This window comes from Typopeltis vanoorti, chromosome 1 (genome assembly GCF_054136105.1).
Source record: "Typopeltis vanoorti isolate ZY-2024b chromosome 1, IOZ_Tvanoo_1.0, whole genome shotgun sequence".
NCBI classification, from domain to species: Eukaryota; Metazoa; Arthropoda; class Arachnida; order Uropygi; family Thelyphonidae; genus Typopeltis; species Typopeltis vanoorti.
Window position 1 is genome coordinate 65,142,247 of NC_143549.1, and position 21,132 is coordinate 65,163,378.

Here is a 21,132-nt window from a genome sequence, read left to right on the forward strand (position 1 = left end):
AACAGAGGAAAGTTAGCTACTGGAACAAATCCTGAAACATACCCCAACTCAACATCACCAGAGTTCAAGATCAATAATCTCAACATAAGAAGCCTGAATGGCAAAGAAATGGAGCTGACTGAGGAGATGTTTTGTTTCCGTAACAGGAGTTATGGAAACAGGAGTTACAGAGCTGAGCAATTAGCAACTCAACAAATAATACATTTATTTTGTTCATCTGGAGAGCCTCCATAGCTCAATTGGTATAGACAAAGCTGTTTGGTCAGAAAGACCTGCGTTTGATTCCCGTCAAAGACGTGAGGAACCTTTATCTGGTCTTTTCGACTAAAGGTGAGTTAGCCAGTCTCATATGGAGGTAGAGGGTGTTTTCATCTGGAAATTCAGGTTTTTCGTCCCTCAGAACAGGCAAACCGGCCCTTTGAACACATATATCTACAGACATAAATACATTTCCCCTTAACGTCAGACTCGGAGACAGGCCAGTTGGGGTTGCTTAAAGTCCCATCATGTAAATAGTGGCCCCTGCACCAAGTGAGGTGCAGGGTCCACAAGGAAGAAGAAGAAGATTTTGTTCATCTGGTGTTTTTAATACTGTTAAGCATGATTTAAACCTTTCATTACATTGTATACAATGGAGGCTCATAAATCATCAATCACTAATATAGATTTTACCACACTCTACAGCAGATTTCTTAGTCAACATTACCTACCACTGAGCACAAAATATGAAAGATGTGGAGAAACTCATGTGGTCACTAACAATTCAATGGCATTTGATCAGATATGTTATGCTATATTGAACTGCCATCTCATGGTCCACCTTCCATGCTTTGCGAAATATTTCGCTATTTTCCTCTCTAGTTGCTCACTATGTGTCAGTTTTCCTCTCTCTCTCTCTCTCTTCATTTTCCCACTATTTCCATAGTATTCAGAGTACACCAAGCCTCTAATTTCACTCTATACTCTCCCTCTTCCTCCCATACATATTCATCCTTGGGAAAAGCTATTACTGATTTCAGACCATGCTTAACTGAATAGAAACTTTACTCTAAAATATCCTAGTTAAAGTCTATTTTATTTTGTTGAGTTCAATAAAATAAAACACTGGAATGATCTCCTAACAAGAAAACAGAGACCGAGAATGACAGAGCTAAATATTACAATTTGCATTTCAAGAAAATTCAAATATAATTATAATATGCTGGTCATTTGTGTGTAGAAGACAATCAGGATATACAAATTACAATATTAATCATGAATTATCAAGCTAAAGTTTTGTTCTTGGTAGATTATTTTCATTGCCTAATGTGAGACCACCACCAAGTGACTTCAAAAAAGAGTACTATGTTTGGTCTCTAGAGCAAAGTTCTTAGATTATTTAGCACTTTAACACATATTCTGACAGAAATTCACATTAAAAAAAAAAATTCAGTTCTTTCTTAATGAAGAAAATAATCCTACATCCCAGTAATATGAAAAACAATCACCAATAGAAACATTTACTTATTCATGTACTCATGTATGATAGGGTTTTCATCACATCTTGAATGATATTCATATCACAAAAAATAAATAAATAAAATAATTTTTTTTTTTTCAGTTTTGGAATTGTTCCACTTTGATGTAAATAATGGTAGGTATTAACATACACAGTGTGCCCATTAAGTAAAGAGAACAATTATTATTTATTATATCAAAACAAAGAACTATACGAGAGAGAGAGAGAGAGAGAGAGAGAGAGAGAGAGAGAGAGAGAGAGAGGAGATTTCAGTTTTGGCATTTTCTCACTTGGAACACTAAATTGCATAAAATGCATAAGCACCATTCCTGCAATGACATCAAGAATCAAAGTTTAGTTTAGCACTGAAATGAACAGTAGTTGCTGGAGCTGTAACCTAGGATTTGCCAGATAGAGGGATGGACTTGGATATCTGAAAGTGGTAGCACACATCATTTATGTGCATTTTAATAAACATGTTCAGCTTGTTTAATGCCAGCAAATTGGGTATAATGGTTTTCAATATTGATACATACACAGAATTTTTTTTTTTTTTTTTTTTTTTTTTAATACACAGGAAATGACAGTTAAAGCATTAATTTACCTTATATAAAATTTCCATAGCTTTTAAAACTGCCTCTTGAAGAGGCGTTAATATCACTTCTGTTAATGAAGGAAGTATGAAAGGAGAAACTTCCCCGTGAACAGGAACTGCAACTGCATTCTGAAGAACTGTTGCTAATTTCTGAAGGTCTCCTGCAATAAATCTATATAAAATAGAATTGACTTATTTGTACTAAACAGTAATATACTCACTTTTCTAAATGGTAATCCATTATGCAAATAGTCAATGATCAAAAATACTATGGTGGGATTCTAAATAATTTAAATATCATTGTGCATTTAAAAATTTAATAACTTAAATCCTACAAGATGAAATCACAACAAAAATTATTAAAATACATTCCATTTTTGCCAGTTACCCTTAGACTGCTCTAGCAGACATGCTTTCTACACAAGGCATGGGCACTAGGAAAACATACAAGTGTATACATGTTTTCAGTCTAGCAATAAGAAAGCATTACAAATGGATTTATTCATGTTCTGCTTTAATATTATAAAAATCCATATCCAAAGAAGTGGATTCTAGCATTGCTTACAACGTAATAAAATGGCAGATTTTATTGCTACAATTGAAATTGAGCAGCTAACTCAAATAGCTTTCTCTACTCAGATAAATATCTACAAGCAATGAAAACTAATATTTACTACTAATTTACAGAGATTCATTTCATCATCATCAATTTCCTGATATGTAACCCATAGTAACCTGAATATCCCTTGGGGTATTCAGGTTACTATGACAGCACTACATGATTAAGTTTACATTATTATTAATCTATCAACAATTTTCCTTCAAATTAGTCTATTACTTGTAGGCACTCCAATACTGTCATATCTAACTTTTTTTTCTCCCCCCCCCAAGGCAGTCCTGACTGAATCAACCCACCTGGACCTTGGTCTTCCTCTGGGTCTCTTCTCTGCCCTCTTGGCATCAAACAACTGTTTTGCTAATCTTTCCTCACCCATTCTATTTAAGTGGCAATACCACCTTAGATTAGCTGTGCTTACACATTCTTGAATGCTAATAGTGTCAAGTTCCTTTCTAATATCTTCATTTTTGATATGATTCTGCAATTGATGCCATCTGTTCACTTTCCTAATTTTTCTCAGAACCCTCATATCTGTGGTCTCTGCCTTGTCTAGTCTATGATAAAGTGTTTTATAGGAATAAAGTGTTTTTAGGAATAAAGTGTTTTATTCCTAACCCAATTCTCAGATGCATAACTTAAAAATGGTTTGAACACTGTCTTGTATACTGTTAGTTTGATGTTTTTGCTAAATTCTCTCATTCCATATAAATTAATTCAGCTGGGCTACCCACTGTATCAGCTCTGCTTATTCTGTTGTCTATTTCCAGATTTAATCTGAAATCTTCACTAAAAACTGTGCTTAAATAGCTGAAATATTTTAGTTATTCTATAGGATCCCCATTCAGAATGAAGTTGAAGTTTTGTGAAATAGAGGAAGATGGTTTGATGTAAAACCAAGAGTAAGACAAGGATACACATCATCTCCACTATTCATCATTTATATAGATCACATTATGAAAGAAAGTGACATTATGCCTGAACTATGCTTCACAAAACTTCAGCTTCATTCTGAATGGAGTGAATGGAACATTAAACAGAGCAATACATTCTAATTGTCGACTGACTGCTTAAATACATACTCTGTCTAATGTTCCATTCACTCCATACACAATTGTAGTGTTTTGAAAAGCTTTTCTCTGGGCACTTTGATTCATTTTATCAAGTTATCAATTGTTGCATGATCACAGAGATATTCAAAATTTCTTCTTTTCAAATGAACAGCATAAAAATGGTTGTTCTGCAGACTAGCAGTGATATAATACTGGAGGGAAACTAATGCAATGTTTTAAGATTGCAGGTTAGCAAGTAAATAATTTTGCCATCACTGTTGTATAAGACCCTGATCAGACCACACTTGGACTATTGTTCTCAGATTTGGTCCCCAGGATTTGAAGGGGATAAATTAACTGTGGAAAGGGTACAGAGATGGATGACAAAGATGGTTTCAGGACTGTACAATTTTGATTATGAGGATTGGCTGAGTGAATGTGGACTGCAGAGTTTGGTGGATAGAAGAAGGAGAGGTGATATGATTGAGACTTTTAAACTGTTGAGAGGTGGTTACAGGGTTGACACTGGGGAGTTCTTTCGCTTGGTTGAACAGCGGGAAGGAGTGATGACAAGAGGCCATCCCTGGAAGTTACGAAAGGAAACCGTGAGAAAGAGGGTGAGGAGTGGTTTCTTTGCATGGAGGGTGGTTGAACCATGGAATGCATTGCCTGATGGAGTCGTGAGAGCAAGAACGGTCAATGAGTTCAAGGAATGGTATGATAGACTTTGTGTTTCTTGGGGGGAGGACCTCCCATCAATGAGTCTGTCTTGATAGACTTTGTGTTTCTTAGGAAGGCCCTCCTACGATGAGACTTTTGACTACATGGAGGCCTGAATAATAATAATATTCTGCCAGGTATACATGAAGAGATTCTGAATAGTGGCAATCAAGAAAGTACTACCTGAGGTTATAATCTGCAGTAGAGTTTGATTGAAATTCTCCATGTGTATGAACTCACAAAGAATTCAGTATGGTATATTCCATGTCTCTCTCATCGACTTCATTAGAATAAGCATGAAAAGTCAGATAAAGAGAATAGATAACAAGCAGAAAAATGCTAACCAACCCAAAATTTTTAGATTCACTTTGTAAATACATGGGGTTCTAGTTCCAATGTCAATAATGTTCATTTACAGTCAGCAAAATTAGCACTTACTTTTCCTAAAAGCAATAATTTCTGCATTTTTCTCAAAATTCTGTACTCTGCATCTAAGTGTTCTCAATTTCACATTCTTTGACTCTTCTTTTCAAAAGTAGCATCTATGCATATGATTGCCATGATATGCTATGTAAGTGAGTTTCCCACTTAGAATCTTTTATTTTTTGTTATTTTATGGCTAAAACCCTTTCTACCTCACTCTATTAAATTCATTTGCTGTTTCTATTGCTATCCTAATACCACCAATTATTCTGAACATATCTGATTGCTTTCCTTTAAATGTTGATTTTTCTGCTATCCAACTTTCCTAATAGTAGAATCATTTAAAAGAGATTGTAAAGCTCAATCATGGGATGCTTAAGGGTCAAAGCTCTATAACTGAGAGGAGACCTACACAGGGCATTTAAAGGAATGCAGAGAAATGACCAGAGCTTCTAATCTGTAAAATCCTCACCTTCTTGTGGTGCACCCAGTTAGGTATCTACCTGGATACTGAACATGTGAGGATGAGTTGGCAATTTGGGATTTAGCCTACCAAACTGCATTCTTATCGGCTTAAACCACAATATAAAATGACGATACAACATGACAGAATTTCATGCCAGCTGAGGTGTTGCTTGGTTAAACAAGGCCCCCGTTATTTTCGATAAGGAACCAGGGCAAACAGCAAAAAGTCAACTACTCGAACAAATCCTAACACACATCCCAATTCAACATCAGAATTCAACATTGGTACTATCAACATAAAAAGCCTGAATGGCAAAGAAATGGAGTAGCTGAGGAATGCGATAAGTACCAGATCGACATAATAGGGGAGACTGAAATAAAAAAGACAAAAACTGGCGAGATCTTTCTGAGCAATAAATACAAGATGTTATATTCAGACAATGGCAATCAAGGAAAATAAGGAGTAGCTATAGTATTCAACACTATGTACAAGGTTAATCTTCTTGAATAGCAGGCAATACCAGGTAGAGTGATGTGGGCAAATATCAGAATGGGGAACTGGACAATGAGACTTATGTGTACCTATAGTCCCACAGAAGATTCTACTAAGGTAGAAGGGGAGGAAATTTTTGAGGCTTTAGAGAAAGCAACTGACACAATGACTAAGAAAAAGTTGGTAATTGTTGAGAATCTAAATAGCAGAGTAGGAAATGACTGTCAGACATACAAAAATATTTTGGGAAAATTTGGAGAAAAGAGCAAAGCTAATAATAATGGCAAATACGTGTTGAATTTCTGCTCAGGACACGAAATAGTTATTATTAACACAACGTTCCAATATAAAAATGTGTACAAATTCATGTGAAGAGAAGAGGCAAGGAATAAGAAGTCTCACTGACTATGTTATTGTTCATGGTGATATTTTCTTACTGATGCAGGGCAATAGAGTATACAGACGATTTAAAATTGGAAGTGATTACCATTTAGTCTTCAGCTGGATAAAATTGAATTTCATATTAAAAAGAAGAACATGTAAGAAAGTTTTAAAGTAAATAAAGGTTAAGTCGCTCTCAGATGTGAACTGAAGACTAAACTAAACGAACATTATTCAAGAAAAAATGAAAGGGTTTGAGAACAGTGACCAAACCTTGGGGATTCAGTGGCAAGCCTTGAAAAAAACCAGATTGATTCAGCCAGAGAGGCATGTAGTGAGATTGTCTGCAAGGATAGAAAAATCAGAACTCCATGGTGGACACAAGAGGCAGTGAAGGAAAAGAAGAAAGCATATTAACTGTTCCTGATGAATAAGTCAGCTTGTACTCTTAGAGAATACAGAGACAAAAATCTAAGAAAGCTAAACACTGTGTAAAACTAGCTAAACAAAAGTCATGGGAAGACTTTGGTAAGAATGGAGAAAATAAATATCAGGAAAGTGGCAAAATATTCTGGAGGTTGTTGAAGAAGCTCAGAAATGGAGGAAAGAGTCTGTAAAAGAAATTAGAGATGATAAAGATGGCATGAAAACTGGAGAAAAAGATATCCTTGAAGTTTGGAGTAATTATTGCTAAATTATTGCTTCAAAAAATTGCTAAATGAAACAAGCAGTGATAGCACAGTGGTAAAAAACACTCAACAGGCATGCAGTCAGGAATACATAGCCATACTTGAAGTAGAAAAAGCCATCAAAGGCCTGAAATGTGGAAAGGCAGCAGGAGGAGATGATATTCAACCAGAAATGCTCAAGTATGGAGGTATAAAAGTCTTACAGTGGCTGCACTGCATAGTTCAAAAGGCCTGGGCAAAGGGACGAATTCCAGATGACTAGAGTAGAGTTCTCATAGTAACCATTTATACGAGGGTTACTCGATAAGTCCGTGCAAAAATGAAAACATATTCATCTCTGTGTTGTATTTGGTCACTTCTTAAATATTAAACTGGAACTTTTTTATTGGCTTTATTAGTTGACCAGAGGAACAGAAACAACCTTATTTGAATTCCTTACATAAATTCCTTTTATATATACACCAAAAAATACAGTTCACGTTAGAGCTTGAAAAGAATAGCCAATTGCCTTTTCTAGATACACTAATCAAGAAACAAGAGAATGGACAAATCCAGTTCACAATCTATCGAAAACCAACACACACACACACACACACACACACACACACACTGGACGTTACCTGCACTTCACATCGACTCACCAAATTGCATAGAAACTCAGCATATTACATATGCTTAAGAATAGAGCAACCAACATTATCTCAGAAGAAAAAGATGTCCTTGATGAACTCACTCTCATATCTCAGACCCTAGTAAACAACGGTCACCCAGAAATATAAATCAAAAAGATGCTTGATAGAAACCCTCCACAGAAGCAACCTCCTGTCACGCAATATACATCGTCCATCGTCATCCCTTATGCAGGCTCAGTGTCAACAAAAATTGCCAAACTCCTTAAGCCTTGTCTTTCAACATCAGAGTTGCTCTCAAACCTGGCAAGACAATACGCTTTAAATTCGATGTAGCTTGAAATTTTGCGAGCATTTTACATCAATTTTTACAGAGCTCACATCTAAAAAGTTTGTATAAAAAGAAATAAATGTGTATAAAAGAATATATATACTTCTATGATAAATTTTATCAGGTCGAAAATAGTAAACAAAGAATGGGTAAAATTTGCAAGAAACATAAGATGCTATGTCACTCCAACCCACATGTTATTGTTTAACTAAATGCTTTTGAAACCATTGTTTACAAGCTCTGTAAACAGTGCTTGTAAACAATGCCCACCGTCAAGGTCACTCTTAAAAGGGATGGCACAATTTACAAGTAGTTCCAGTGTCCTTCTAATTAGACTTGTGTAGTATACCAGGAGAAGAAAGAATGGGTTGGTTGAAAGAGAAGATCAAAGAGTCAAGCCGAATTCTTGGGGGGGGGGGGGTCTCAACCCTTCACGCAAGGCCCCGGAGACGGTGGAATAAAAAGGCATTGAAGATCTACAGAATAATTGGCAGTTAGAGGCAGAACTAATGGGAGTAGGATCCAGAGGACTGATGTTACGGCGAGTCCACGCCAGAGGAGAAGAATGGGAATGATGAGAACAGCCGAGGTAAATACCCGAGGCAGTTTTGGTTGGATGTCATTGCAGCGGGAGATCTACCTAAGCCAATAGTCGCAGAGCGAACTTCAAGTGCTGGAGAACTTGCCCATATGCTGATACCTCTTGCCTGAGCTATTCAAGTGCCAGAAATTGCAGTCCAAAGCCTGATACTATCACGACAACACGCCCCTGAAGCAAGACACTCCAGAAGGAAGCCTAAGGCCCAAGATGAAAGGAAAAGCATAGGGACTTTAGTGCAAGACCATGGATGAGGTGCGACATAGAGCCTCTGTAGGTTTGTTAAATCTTTTGTTATGCATTCCCTTATGTAATCTAGGAGATATGTTATAGATGGACTGATACGAATTAAGTTAATAGTAATAAGATGTGTCTATAAGAGAGTCAATTGGCATGTTAGTAATTGGTTGAAAATTTGTGAATTAACTTGCCATGGTTAACTAACCTCTTTGGGAGTGGATTAGAAATTAAATAAGTTGATTTTGTAAGCAGCGAGTAAATAAGTGATTGTGCTATAGAATTTTTATTTAGCATTGAAGTGGAAAAGTTTATTAAATAACATCCTATTACAACACCGTATTTTAAGATCACCAAAGGACATTAATGTCTTCTTCAAATACACCAGTGTATACAACATTCCATGTTCCTGTGGATTAAATTACATAGGGCAAACATCAAGAAGCCTGGAAATTCGAAAAAAAAAAAAAAAGGTAGGGGGAAGTGAACAACAACAGAACAGATACTTCAGCATTAGCCCATTACTTCTCGATCTCTAACTATGCCATCGATTGATAAAAGCTCCATGCCCCATATAGAAGAGGATTTTTGATGTAGAAACTTCAAAGAAGCCGCAGTTGTACTCCACTCTGGAGAAAATCTAAACAGAAATCAAGGAATGATTCTGAAAGACATCTGGAAAAGCCTAATAAGTTCACTCAGCTTACCAGAATTTCATTTTGCTAAAAACTATATAATGCACTCAATAAACAATGACTGATACACCATGTTCCATGCTTATGATGTTACGAGTCAGTTTAATTTATTTGACTGTGTTACTCCATTCTTCTTTTTTACTAGCAAATATTAGTTTCATGTACTGTTACACATGTCATGAAGAAGCCAGACAGAATAGCTGGTGAAACTTGTATACAATTCTTGTATATATTTTACAAAAATCTCTGGTCAACTAATAAAGCCAATAAAAAGTTCTAGTTTAATATGAAGAAAACATATTTTTTTTGGGACAAACATTTTTTTTTTTTCAACACAGTCCCCTTTGAGGTCTATACGCTTAGTCCAACGATGCTTGCAATTTTTGATCCCGTCCATATAGTGTGATTTGTCCAACTTTTCAAAATAGGCATTTGTTTTCGCAATCACCTCGTTGTTTGATGAAAATCTCTTTCCTGCCGGACTTTTTGCATGTTTGGAAACAGATAACCTTTCCTGCTGAAGAAATGGCTTTCACTTTCTTCGGTGCAAATTCCCCACTTGCAACCCATTGTTTTAACTGTTCCTTGGTCTCAGGCTGGTAGTGATGAATCCATGTTTCATCCACTGTTATGAAACAACACAAAAATTCCTCTGGATTCCATTGAAACAGCATCAAGCAATTCTTGATGCATCAAGAATAGCTTTGGTTTCCTGAGCCGTTTTGTCTTTCAAAAAGTAATGTTTAATCACTACACAAAATTCTTTCTCATCCATTTTTCACAAATCACGGTACTGTTTATCAAGCATGGCTTTGGTTTCCTGAGCCGTTTTGTCTTTCAAAAAGTAATGTTTAATCACTACACAAAATTCTTTCTCATCTGTCTACACAAAATTCCATCAACATGTTGACACTTTTGATCCAGTGTGAGCAAACGTGGCACCCGACTTGCAGATAGTTTTCTCAGATGTAAATGTTCATGTAAAATATTATGTACGTGGTCATTTGAGATACCCACAGCCTTAGCAATTTCACGCACCTTCACTCTACTATCATCCATCCCCATATCATGGATTTTTTTAAAAATTTCTGGAGTAGTGACCTCAACAGGGCATCCAGAGTGTTCAGCATCACTTGTGCTCATATAGCCACTTCGAACGTTACTAAACCACTTATAAACCATTATAATTGAAGGTGCAGAGTCACCATTATATTTATCAAGCATAGCTTTGGTTTCCTGAGCCGTTTTGTCTTTCAAAAAGTAATGTTTAATCACTACACAAAATTCTTTCTCATCCATTTTTCACAAATCACGGTACTTATTGATTCAAATGAACACCAACTACAGAGTAATAGATCTACCTGACTGAAACTTAGTGTGTGATCCTCGAACAGTTGCCAGCAACTGAAAATAACCTTGATACATACTGGTGGTGACATCTCTTTGCACAGACCTATCGAACAGCCCTTGTAAAAAGGGAAATAAAATTGAATGTGAGAATTAAAGAGGTATTTCCCTGTTGAGTGTTCCTGGTAAGATTTATGCAAGGATACTTGAGAAACGGTTGAGAATGAAGCTTGGGGAAGAAAAAATTATATTCAGGACAAATAGAGGCTGTGAGGGTCAGATTTTCACTTTACAACAAATAGTTGAGAAAGATTATAGGCGTGAACAGATGGCATCAATGGCAATATCATATTAAAAACGAGGATATTAGGAAAGAACTTGACATTGTCAGCATCCAGAAATGTGTTAGCAGAGCTAATCTCAGGTGGTATGGTCACTTAAACAGAATGGGCGAGGAAAGATTAGCAAAACAAGTGTTCTCTGCCAGGTTGGCAGCAAAACGACCCAGAGGAAGACCAAGATATAGGTAGATTGATACGGTACAAAGTGCTTTAGACGATAGAAATATAAGATCTGATAATGTTGGAGTCTTGACAAGTAACAGACTGATTTGGAAGAAAATTGTAGATAAGAAATTAATAATGATGTAATTTTTTTCATGTAGTACTATCATATCCTGTACACCCCTTGAGGGTACATGGCAGGAATTTGATGATGATGATGATGAACAAATAGTTGAGAAATCATGGGAATATAACAAAGATCTGTATTTAAGTTTTGCAAACCAAAAGGCATATGACAAGGTGCCAAGAGGAAAGCTATTCAAAATGCTACAGTCATATGGTGTCAATGGAGCATTATATCAAGCAATACTTAGTCTTTACTTGAGTTGTAATTTAGCAGTTAGAATTGAAGGAAGTGCAGGAAGATGGTTTGATATTAAATCTGGTGTTAGACAAGGATGTACATTATACCCTTCTGTTATTTATTATCTATATGTATCACATTATGAACAAATGCGGTATTAAACCTGATATCAAAATTGGATATGTTAATCTCAGCTCTTTACTTTATGCAGATGATGTTATACTTATAAATAAATCCGCTACAAGTCTGCAAGATTCCCTGAGTAAATTGAATAATGTTGTAATAGATTTGGCATGAAGAACAGCAATAACAAGGCAAAGACAATGAAAATAAGCAGAAACATTGAAAATATCAACTACATTGTGAATGGAGAACCTATAGACCAAGTAGAACATTTCAGGTACTTAGGCACAATTTTTAGTGAAGATGGTAAATTAAATATGGAAATAGACAACAGAATCAATAAAGTTGATATGGCAGGAAGTCAACTGAATAAATTTATATGAAATAAGAGAGAAATTAGTCAAAACAGTAAATTTGCTGTATACAAGACAGTGTTCAAACCAATTTTAATTTATGGATCTGAGAGCTGAGTTAGAAATAAAACACTTGACCAAAGACTAGAAACCACAGATATGAGAGTTCTGAGAAAGATTAGAGGCATGAACAGATGGCATCAGTGGTATTATCATATTAAAACATATGATATTTATATACACACACACACATATATATATACTGGTATCCCTCGATTAATGCGGTTAATTAATCCCTCGATGTCACCGCATATATCAAAATCGAATTAATCAAATCTAATAATCAATGGAAAAAAAGTACAATTTGTCCCTGATCTATTACTGTACTAATAGTTCGTTTTATATGGTACTCTTTTAGGAAAGATAAAAAATGAATGCAAAGTAATACTTGTACCTACATTAGTTACTGCAATTTTTATTCCATAAAGACACCATCACATTTAAGCACTTTTTCAAATAAAATGTGCACTACTTCAAAGTTAAAATTATGAAAATGGATTACAAATGAAAGCATATCTCATTTAACCAATAGAATGAGAATGAGTTACAGGTATGTAAGTGCACAGTGCATATCATGTTTTGCATGAAGCTCATGACTACTGGATAAGTTGAAATTAAGTACATTATGGGATCATATTAATGACTTCCATTTTCATTTAATATAAATAACTGGTTTTTGTTGAGTGAAAAACTGCAGTGGATTTATTAATAAAATGTGAGAGAAAGGTGTATTCCAGATAAGGCATGGTGTTGGTTTCACAATCAATGCTAGAATAACCATCAGAATTAGTATCAGTTCATCCTGAATGAATGACCCAAAAAAATACTATTCCAGTACAGTGTTGCTTACAATCCCATCCAGGGATTGTAAGCAATGAGAGTCATATACACCCTCTGGCCAAAAAGAAATCGAACTTTTCGAAAATAGAAGAAACTAGTTGTGCCACCTGTTGTAACTTTTTGTCGTTGAAAGCAGCAACCTTCATTAGTGTTGTGTCAACTGTTTATGACATTTGTTTCATTAGAAGTCGAGTTATAGTGTCAAGAATGACACTGTGTTTTGACAAACGGTCGGAAAATGAGTTTCAATGAGAAAAGCTGAGATTGACTTTTGTGTTCCTACCCCTGCAATTGCTTTCTAGCAGATGCATTTTCTCTGCATTATGTCTCTTCTATAGGTATTTCCATTGAACTGGATACCACCATTCTTTCACTTTTCTTAATTCATATACAAACATGAGCAGCTGGTCAGCATCCATATAACAACTCTTCATTCTCATTTTTATATTCCATATACTTCTGTCCTCTGGAACAGTCTTCCCTATACCATTTTCCTCAATAAGTATAACCTCCAACAATTTGAGAAACACATTAGCAGACTCCTGTTTTCTCTCTCTCTCTCTCTCTCTCTCTAATCACCTGGCCACACATGGTACTATCATGTTATAGGTCTTGAGATCTTGCATGTGTGGGGGTTGAGATACATATATAAATTGTTAACCATCCTGCAACTCCCATTCATCTTCATTCGACCTACTTCTGTTCTCTCCTGCAACAGCCTTCCCACCAAAAAAAAGTATTTCATAACAATTACAACCTCCAACTCTTTGAAAAGAATATCAACAGATTACTTTTCTCTTGACTCCTGCCCACACATGCAACTGGTATGCTATAGGTTCTGTTCTCTCTCATGTGTAACTGATAGCAAAAAAAAAAAAAAAAGTAACTGGCCATTAGGCTGAATACATGAAAGAAAAATGCTAAAAAAAATTAAACTGGAAAAGATATTTAATCTAGTTATTAAAATAATTATTAAGCTATTATTTTGCAAATATGTAAGTAGATTACAACATCGTTATTATCTAAAATCAGATTAACATTGTTATCAAGATTTAAGGACTCACCTATATTTTATATGCTGAAACAAAAAAGGAAAAATCTGTACTAGAGCTGTCAAGAAATGCTGAGAAGGAATGTAGAGCATAGAAAAATCATTTTTGGCATTCGATTCTTCAACAAGTTTATCGGGTGGAGGCTTAGTACTTTCAATTCCAATACAATACCATACCTTCCATGCTACTGCCCATAGTGTACCTGTGTTGGTATTTTCATTTTTGCTAAATAGAAAATGCAGCATTATATTAATATTTTTATATTTCTCAAATTATATGTACTGAAATGAGAACTTTTGTGTCAAGCATATTAGAATATTTTTTAGCTACACCCCCCCCCTTTGGAGTTTTCAAAATTCGAGTCATCAGAATTCAAGGAGAACTGGCCTACCAGTCCAGAACTCGGGGGTTGGGCACCGTAGGCATCGGGGGGGGGCAGTCCAAGTATAAGCAAACAAAGTTTGCGTGTGAAGTAACTTCACGATTTTTGCTTACACTTGGATAAAGGATTAAACCAAGAATATAATTTTTTTGGCAAATCTTTAATTTATAGCATAACCAAGTGGAAAAACCTTCAACATCTGTCTCTAATCCAGAGTAATTTAGTAATAAGGTGTGACACATTTTGGCTACTCGTATATGGAAATATCACTTCTGCATTACTTCAACTTTGGTATCACTTCTGGGTCTGGCATCCACTCAATAAAGGTCAAAACAAATCTGGGTGGTGATCCTTCTCATAATGCATAGCATTATACATGTCTGTAAGGATATGTGCTTTGCATTATGGGATAGTAAGGCAATTGATGTGAAGTCATTAGCCGATATATACGAGCTGCCCTTTTGTGAAGTTACTTCACATGCAAACTTTGTTTGCCTACACTCGGATAAAGGGTTAAACCAAGAATATAATTTCTTGGCATCTTTAATTTATGCTATTATATAAATAAGAATATAATTTCTTGTCATCTTTAATTTATGCTATTATATAATAAATATATAAGAAATGCTTCTCATACCATTATTCATGGCTGAAAACCAACCTTTGGTTCTCTATAATGTGTTCTATAATAGATACAAAACTAAAAAAAAATTTTAAATGGATGTAAATTTGTCCTTATTGAGAGCAATACAACTTTCTGACTAAAGGTGTATTCACATTTCATGAAAGATTTCTAGATCTAGAAAAAATTTAAAACTTCTTATGCAAAGAATATGATTTTATATTTTTCATTGAGTGACTATTAGGTCAAGAATTATTACTCATATATATATATATATATATATATATTTAAAAGGATATTTAATGACTAACAAACTGAGAATAAGTGAGAAAACATTAATGATACAACTAGATTCGGCTTATTATGGCCTTCATCAGGTATCTTTGTAGGTAGAAGAAACAATAATAAAAGACTGAAGATATTAAGAAAACTGAGAAGCACAGGTTAATTGTATTAGATAATTAAAAATAAAAAACATTGTACTAAAATTCCAGTTCTGTTTGCATGCCTTTGTTTATTGTATGTGTGGTAGTAGACTCTCGAGAACGCCAGTATTGAACAACAGCAGTATGGCTTTCAGGGATGTTTTAGCTCAAATTACTGTTCAAATGCTCAGGATTAAGGACGATCTCCCTGGATTCCACTACCTTTCTTTCAAATTCATCCTTGCAACGGCAAATGTTTTCAGATCTATCCCAGGAAACTGAGTGACCTTGAAAATTATCATGAGGACTAGAGAAGAGAACATGGCTGGATAAGACACTAGCATTTGATCTTTTATAGGAGATGTCTCTTTTATGCTTTTCCATGTGAAGTTCAACAGATTTATTAGTTTGACCGTAATAAGGAACATTACAGTTGCATCATAGTTTATATACGCCAGGATATTTTAGATTATGATGCTTAGGTTTAGGATGGCTTATAAGAGATCTGATTTTTGGAAGAGTGGTGAATAATGTCCTGATGTACTTTTGAAGGACTTTTGCCAATTTTTGGGAGACCGAACTGATGTATGGAATTGAGATGTTACCTTTAAAATTGGTAGTTTCTGTATTGTGGAGCCTAGGAGGATCTATAAGAAATTTCTTAATTGTTCTTTTATGATATCCATTTTGTTCAAAAATATGTGAGAGGTGATTAATTTCTTTTTAAAGCTCATCTGAATCATTTAAAATAGAGCAAGCTCTCTGTCACAAAGTGGAAATAGTTCCGAGTTTCTGTGGTGGAAAATGATGAGAAAGACTGTGAAGATATCTCTTTGTATGCGTTGGTTTTCTGTACATAGAGATTCTAAATTTTCCAGAACAGCGTGAGAGTTTTATATCCAGGAAAGGAAGGGAGTTATTTTCTAGTTCTGCCGTGAATTTTATATTGATGCTGGTTATTTAGATGATGAAGAAAATTCATGAGAGAGTTTTTACCATGACTCCGTATAATAAAAACATCATCTACATAACGTTTCCAAACTTTAGGTTTAAATGAAGAGGAAGATATAGCTCTTGTTTCAAAGTCTTCTAGGAAAATATTTGCCAGAATGGGGGGATAAAGGGTTCACCATTGCTAAACCCTGGTTCTGTTTATAGATTGTATCTTGATATCGGAAGTAGCCAGATTGAACGCAATGCTTTAATAAAGCAAACACTTTTTGGATAATTTATCCTTTAATAATATTAATACTTCAGTTGGTACATTTGTGAATAATGAAATAATATCTAAACTGGCTATAATATCATCCTCATTGATGGATAAATCTTTAATACTAGATACAAAATCTAAGGTGTTGTTGATGAACAATGAAGACTTATTAGAAAAAGACTTGAGATATTTTGCAAGATATTTTGATAGTTTATAGGTTGGAGAGTCAATACCCTCGACAATAGGGTGAAAGGAGTGTTTTCCTTATGTATTTTTGGAACTCCATAGATACGTGGTATAAGTGGATGAAGGGAGCATAGAGAGAGACATACATCACAAGGAAGTCCACTAGTATTATGTAGTAAGTTGTTCATACAGTTTTGTAGTTCCCATGTTGGATCATCCTGTAATATGGAATATGTGTCACTTTCAAGTAGTAGAAGCATCTTATTATGATATTCTTCAGTATCGAGGATAACTGTGGCATTACCTTTATGTGCCAGTAAAATTGTTATTTTTCTGTTCTTTTTTAGATTTCCAATAGCTTGACCTACTCAGTGAAAGAATTTCTAATACAAAAAGTAGTCTGGCCTTTTTGTTCAATGAAAAAAAGATCTTTAATTGAAAAACTTGAACAGTTTCTGGATAATAATAATAGTTTTAATGAGTTTATTTCTAATAGTGAAACAATAGCAACTCAGATACAGAATAATAATAAAATTACTCTTATCAGGAAATTTGAAAATCTCAAAATAGTACAAAATGCATTTGATTTTACAAAAGACCACATCAATCCAGACAAGATAGTAATAAACAAATCCTCCCATATTCTCACAGATGCCGAAAAAGATATTTTTAGCAAAGGTCTCAATTTCATTCCTTCACCAAGGTTTATTCCAAAAGAATCTCATCTTACTAAAATGGAAAAAGCTACTTCACTTCTGCCTACTCATCTGGCTAAACTTCTCCATATGGAAACTATTTTTATCAATTAACAATGCAAAACCTCCACAAGATAACATTTCTTCAGCTGAACGACAAGCTATTAGAAATCTAAAAAAGAAGAGAAATATAACAATTTTACTGGCAGATAAACGTAATGCCAGAGTTATCTTCAATACTGAAGAATATCATAATAAGATACTTCTACTACTTGAAAGGGACACGTATTCCATATTACAGGATGATCCAACATGGGAACTACAAAAAACCGCACTAACAACTTGCTGCAAAATACTAGTGAACTTCCTCGTGATATACGTCTCTCTCTATGCTCCCTTCATCCACTTATACCACGTATCTATGGAGTTCCAAAAATACATAAGGAAAACACTCCTCTTCACCCTATTGTCGAGGGTATTGATTCTCCAACCTACAAACTATCAAAATATCTTGCAAAATATCTCAAGTCTTTTTCTAACAAGTCTTCATAGTTCATCAACAACACCTCAGATTTTGTATCCAATATTAAAGATTTATCCATCAATGAGGATGATATTATAGCCAGTTTAGATATTATTTCGTTATTCACAAATGCACCAACTGAAGAAGTATTAATATTATTAAAAGATAAATTATCCAAAAAAATGTTTGCTTTATTAAAGCATTGTGCTCAATCTGGTTACTTCCGATATCAAGATACAATCTATAAACAGAACCAGGGCTTGGTGATGGGGAACCCTTTATCCCCCATTCTGGCAAATATTTTTCTAGAAGATTTTGAAACAGGAGCTATATTTTCCTCTTCATTTACTAAAGTTCGGAAACATAGATGATGTTTTTATTATATGGAGTCATGGTAAAAACTCTCTCACGAATTTTCTTCATCATCTAAATAACCAGCATCAATATAAAATTCATGGCAGAACTAGAACATGATAACTCCCTTCCTTTCCTGGATATAAAACTATCATGCTGTTCTGGAAAATTTAGAGTATCTATGTACAGTAAACCAACGCATACAAATAGATATTTTCAGAGTCTTTCTCATCATTTTCCTCACAGAAACTCAAAACTATTTCCACTTTGGGACACAGAGCTTGCTCTATTTTAAACGATCCAGATGAGCTTCAAAAAGAAATTAATCACCTCTCACATATTTTTGAACAAAATGGATATCATAAAAGAACAATTAAGAAATTTCTTATAGATCCTCCTAGGCTCCACAATACAGAAACTACCAATTTTAAAGGTCACATCTCAATTCCATACATCAGTTCGGTCTCCCAAAAATTGGCAAAAGTCCTTCAAAAGTACATCAGGACATTATTCACCACTCTTCCAAAAATCAGATCTCTTATAAGCCATCCTAAACCTAAGCATCATAATCTAAAATATCCTGGCGTATATAAACTATGATGCAACTGTAATGTTCCTTATTACGGTCAAACTAATAAATCTGTTGAACTTCACATGGAAAAGCATAAAAGAGACATCTCCTATAAAAGATCAAATGCTAGTGCCTTATCCAGCCATGTTCGCTTCTCTAATCCTCATGATAATTTTCAAGGTCACTCAGTTTCCTGGGATAGATCTGAAAACATTTGCCATTGCAAGGATGAATTTGAAAGAAAGATAGTGGAATCCAGGGAGATCGTCCTTAATCCTGAGCATTTGAACAGTAATTTGAGCTAAAACATTCCTGAGAGCCATGCTGCTGTTGTTCAATACTGGCGTTCTCGAGAGTCTACTACCACACATACAATAAACAAAGGCATGCAAACAGAACTGGAATTTTAGTACAACGTTTTTTATTTTTAATTATCTAATACAAGTGACCTCTGCTTCTCAGTTTTCTTAATATCTTTAGTCTTTTATTATTGTTTCTTCTACCTACAAAGATACCTGATGAAGGCCATAATAAGCCAAAACTAGTTGTATCATTAACGTTTTCTCACTTATTCTCAGTTTGTTAGTCATTAAATATCCTTTTAAATGTATCACAGTAACCGAGTCAATGCTCATGAATACATATATGTGTGTGTGTGTGTGTGTGTGTGTGTGTAAGAATAGGTATTTAGACATGGATACAGCTGTGTAACATACATGTCATTATGAACATAGCTACATTTTGAGAACTACAAAAGAACTTGGAGTCAATTAATAGCATTGAACAAAGAGGGTTACAGAAGTATAGAGGATATATATATATATATATATATATATATATATATACACACTTAAGAAAAAAATCTGCCCGACCATTGAATACTGCTCTCACATCTGGGTTGGCGCCCATAAAAGTTTTCTAAAAATGTTGTACTTTATTTTCTTTATAGAGTCATCAGTCTCTATAAAGGATCTTTATAGAGACTGATGACTTTCTTTATAGGATCATCAGTCAATTAGATTGATTGACTGATGATCCCTCTCTCACAACGTACTCCACTCACTTTCACAGAAAGTGATTCAGTTCCTGCAGCCTGCATCTTCTACAAATGCTTCTATGGCCAATGTTCATCAGAACTGGCATCAATACTTTTTCCCTCCTCTTGCAAATCCATCCAAACCTGTGAAGCAGCCAACTAACATCCTCTCACAGTTCAACTCTAAATGCACAGAACAAATTTATCTTCCTTTTCATTCCTTCCTTCCACTGCTGCTCTCCAGAATGAATGAATAATGCATGCACGCACACACACACTGTGTGTGTGTGTGTGTGTGTGTGTGTCATAATCTCTCAATTATCCAACTACAGTGGAAAAGCATTTTGCTGGGCAGATCATAAAAAGGTTGCATAACTGAAGATACAATTATATAAGACTGCACCAACCTATTCAAGGGTTGGTTAATTAAAGGTTCATTCATTTGAAAGTTGGATAATTGAAAAAAATCACTGTATATCAATCCTATATTAGAAGTTGAAAAACTAAAACATCAATGCCACATGAATACAAACTGTCAAGAAGAAAGAGGGTATCTTGATATGCTTTTCTGAACAAGTAGAAGTTGTAGTCTATTAGAGAAACTGTCTGAGGGGAAAACTGTTCCAAAGCACAGGGGTAGAAGGAATGAAAAGGTAGGTTGATTCAGTAGGTTTGGAGTAGGGTGAATAGATGGTGACAAGCAGCTCCTCGTGCATTTATGGACTCCAGAGAAAACAGAAAAATGGTGTCAACCAGTTTAGCAGAACAGCATCCATGAAAATGCTTGCAGAAGAGGCATAAGACAAAAAAGAGTATATCTATGGGATAGTGACTGGAGTGAGTTTGTGAGAGAAGGGTCACTAATTAATCAAATTATTCTTTTTTGGACAGCAGAGCATTTTTATAGAGGTTTTTGGTACATCATTCCAAATGCAAGAACAATATTCTAATGTAGAGCAGTTTCAGGATTCATACAATGCTAGAATGCAAAATAAATTCTAAATCTGTAAATTCGATAAAAAATGCATCGCTGTATTGTATTTATTCTAGCAAAATCTCTAATG

At 34.9% G+C, this 21,132-nt stretch overlaps 1 protein-coding gene across 1 annotated transcript in view; it reads right to left on the reverse strand.

The window, feature by feature from the left end:
* The window catches only part of mon2 (Mon2 homolog, regulator of endosome-to-Golgi trafficking), a 749,535-nt gene that overhangs the window by 162,935 nt on the left and 565,468 nt on the right, over positions 1-21,132 (reverse strand). Inside the window, exons 26-27 of the mRNA XM_090397718.1 lie at positions 14,077-14,289; positions 2,103-2,265 (exon numbers count right to left, since the gene is read on the reverse strand). Coding sequence (XP_090253844.1) covers positions 2,103-2,265; positions 14,077-14,289 — 376 coding nt within the window. The remainder of the gene's footprint in view (positions 1-2,102; positions 2,266-14,076; positions 14,290-21,132) is intronic.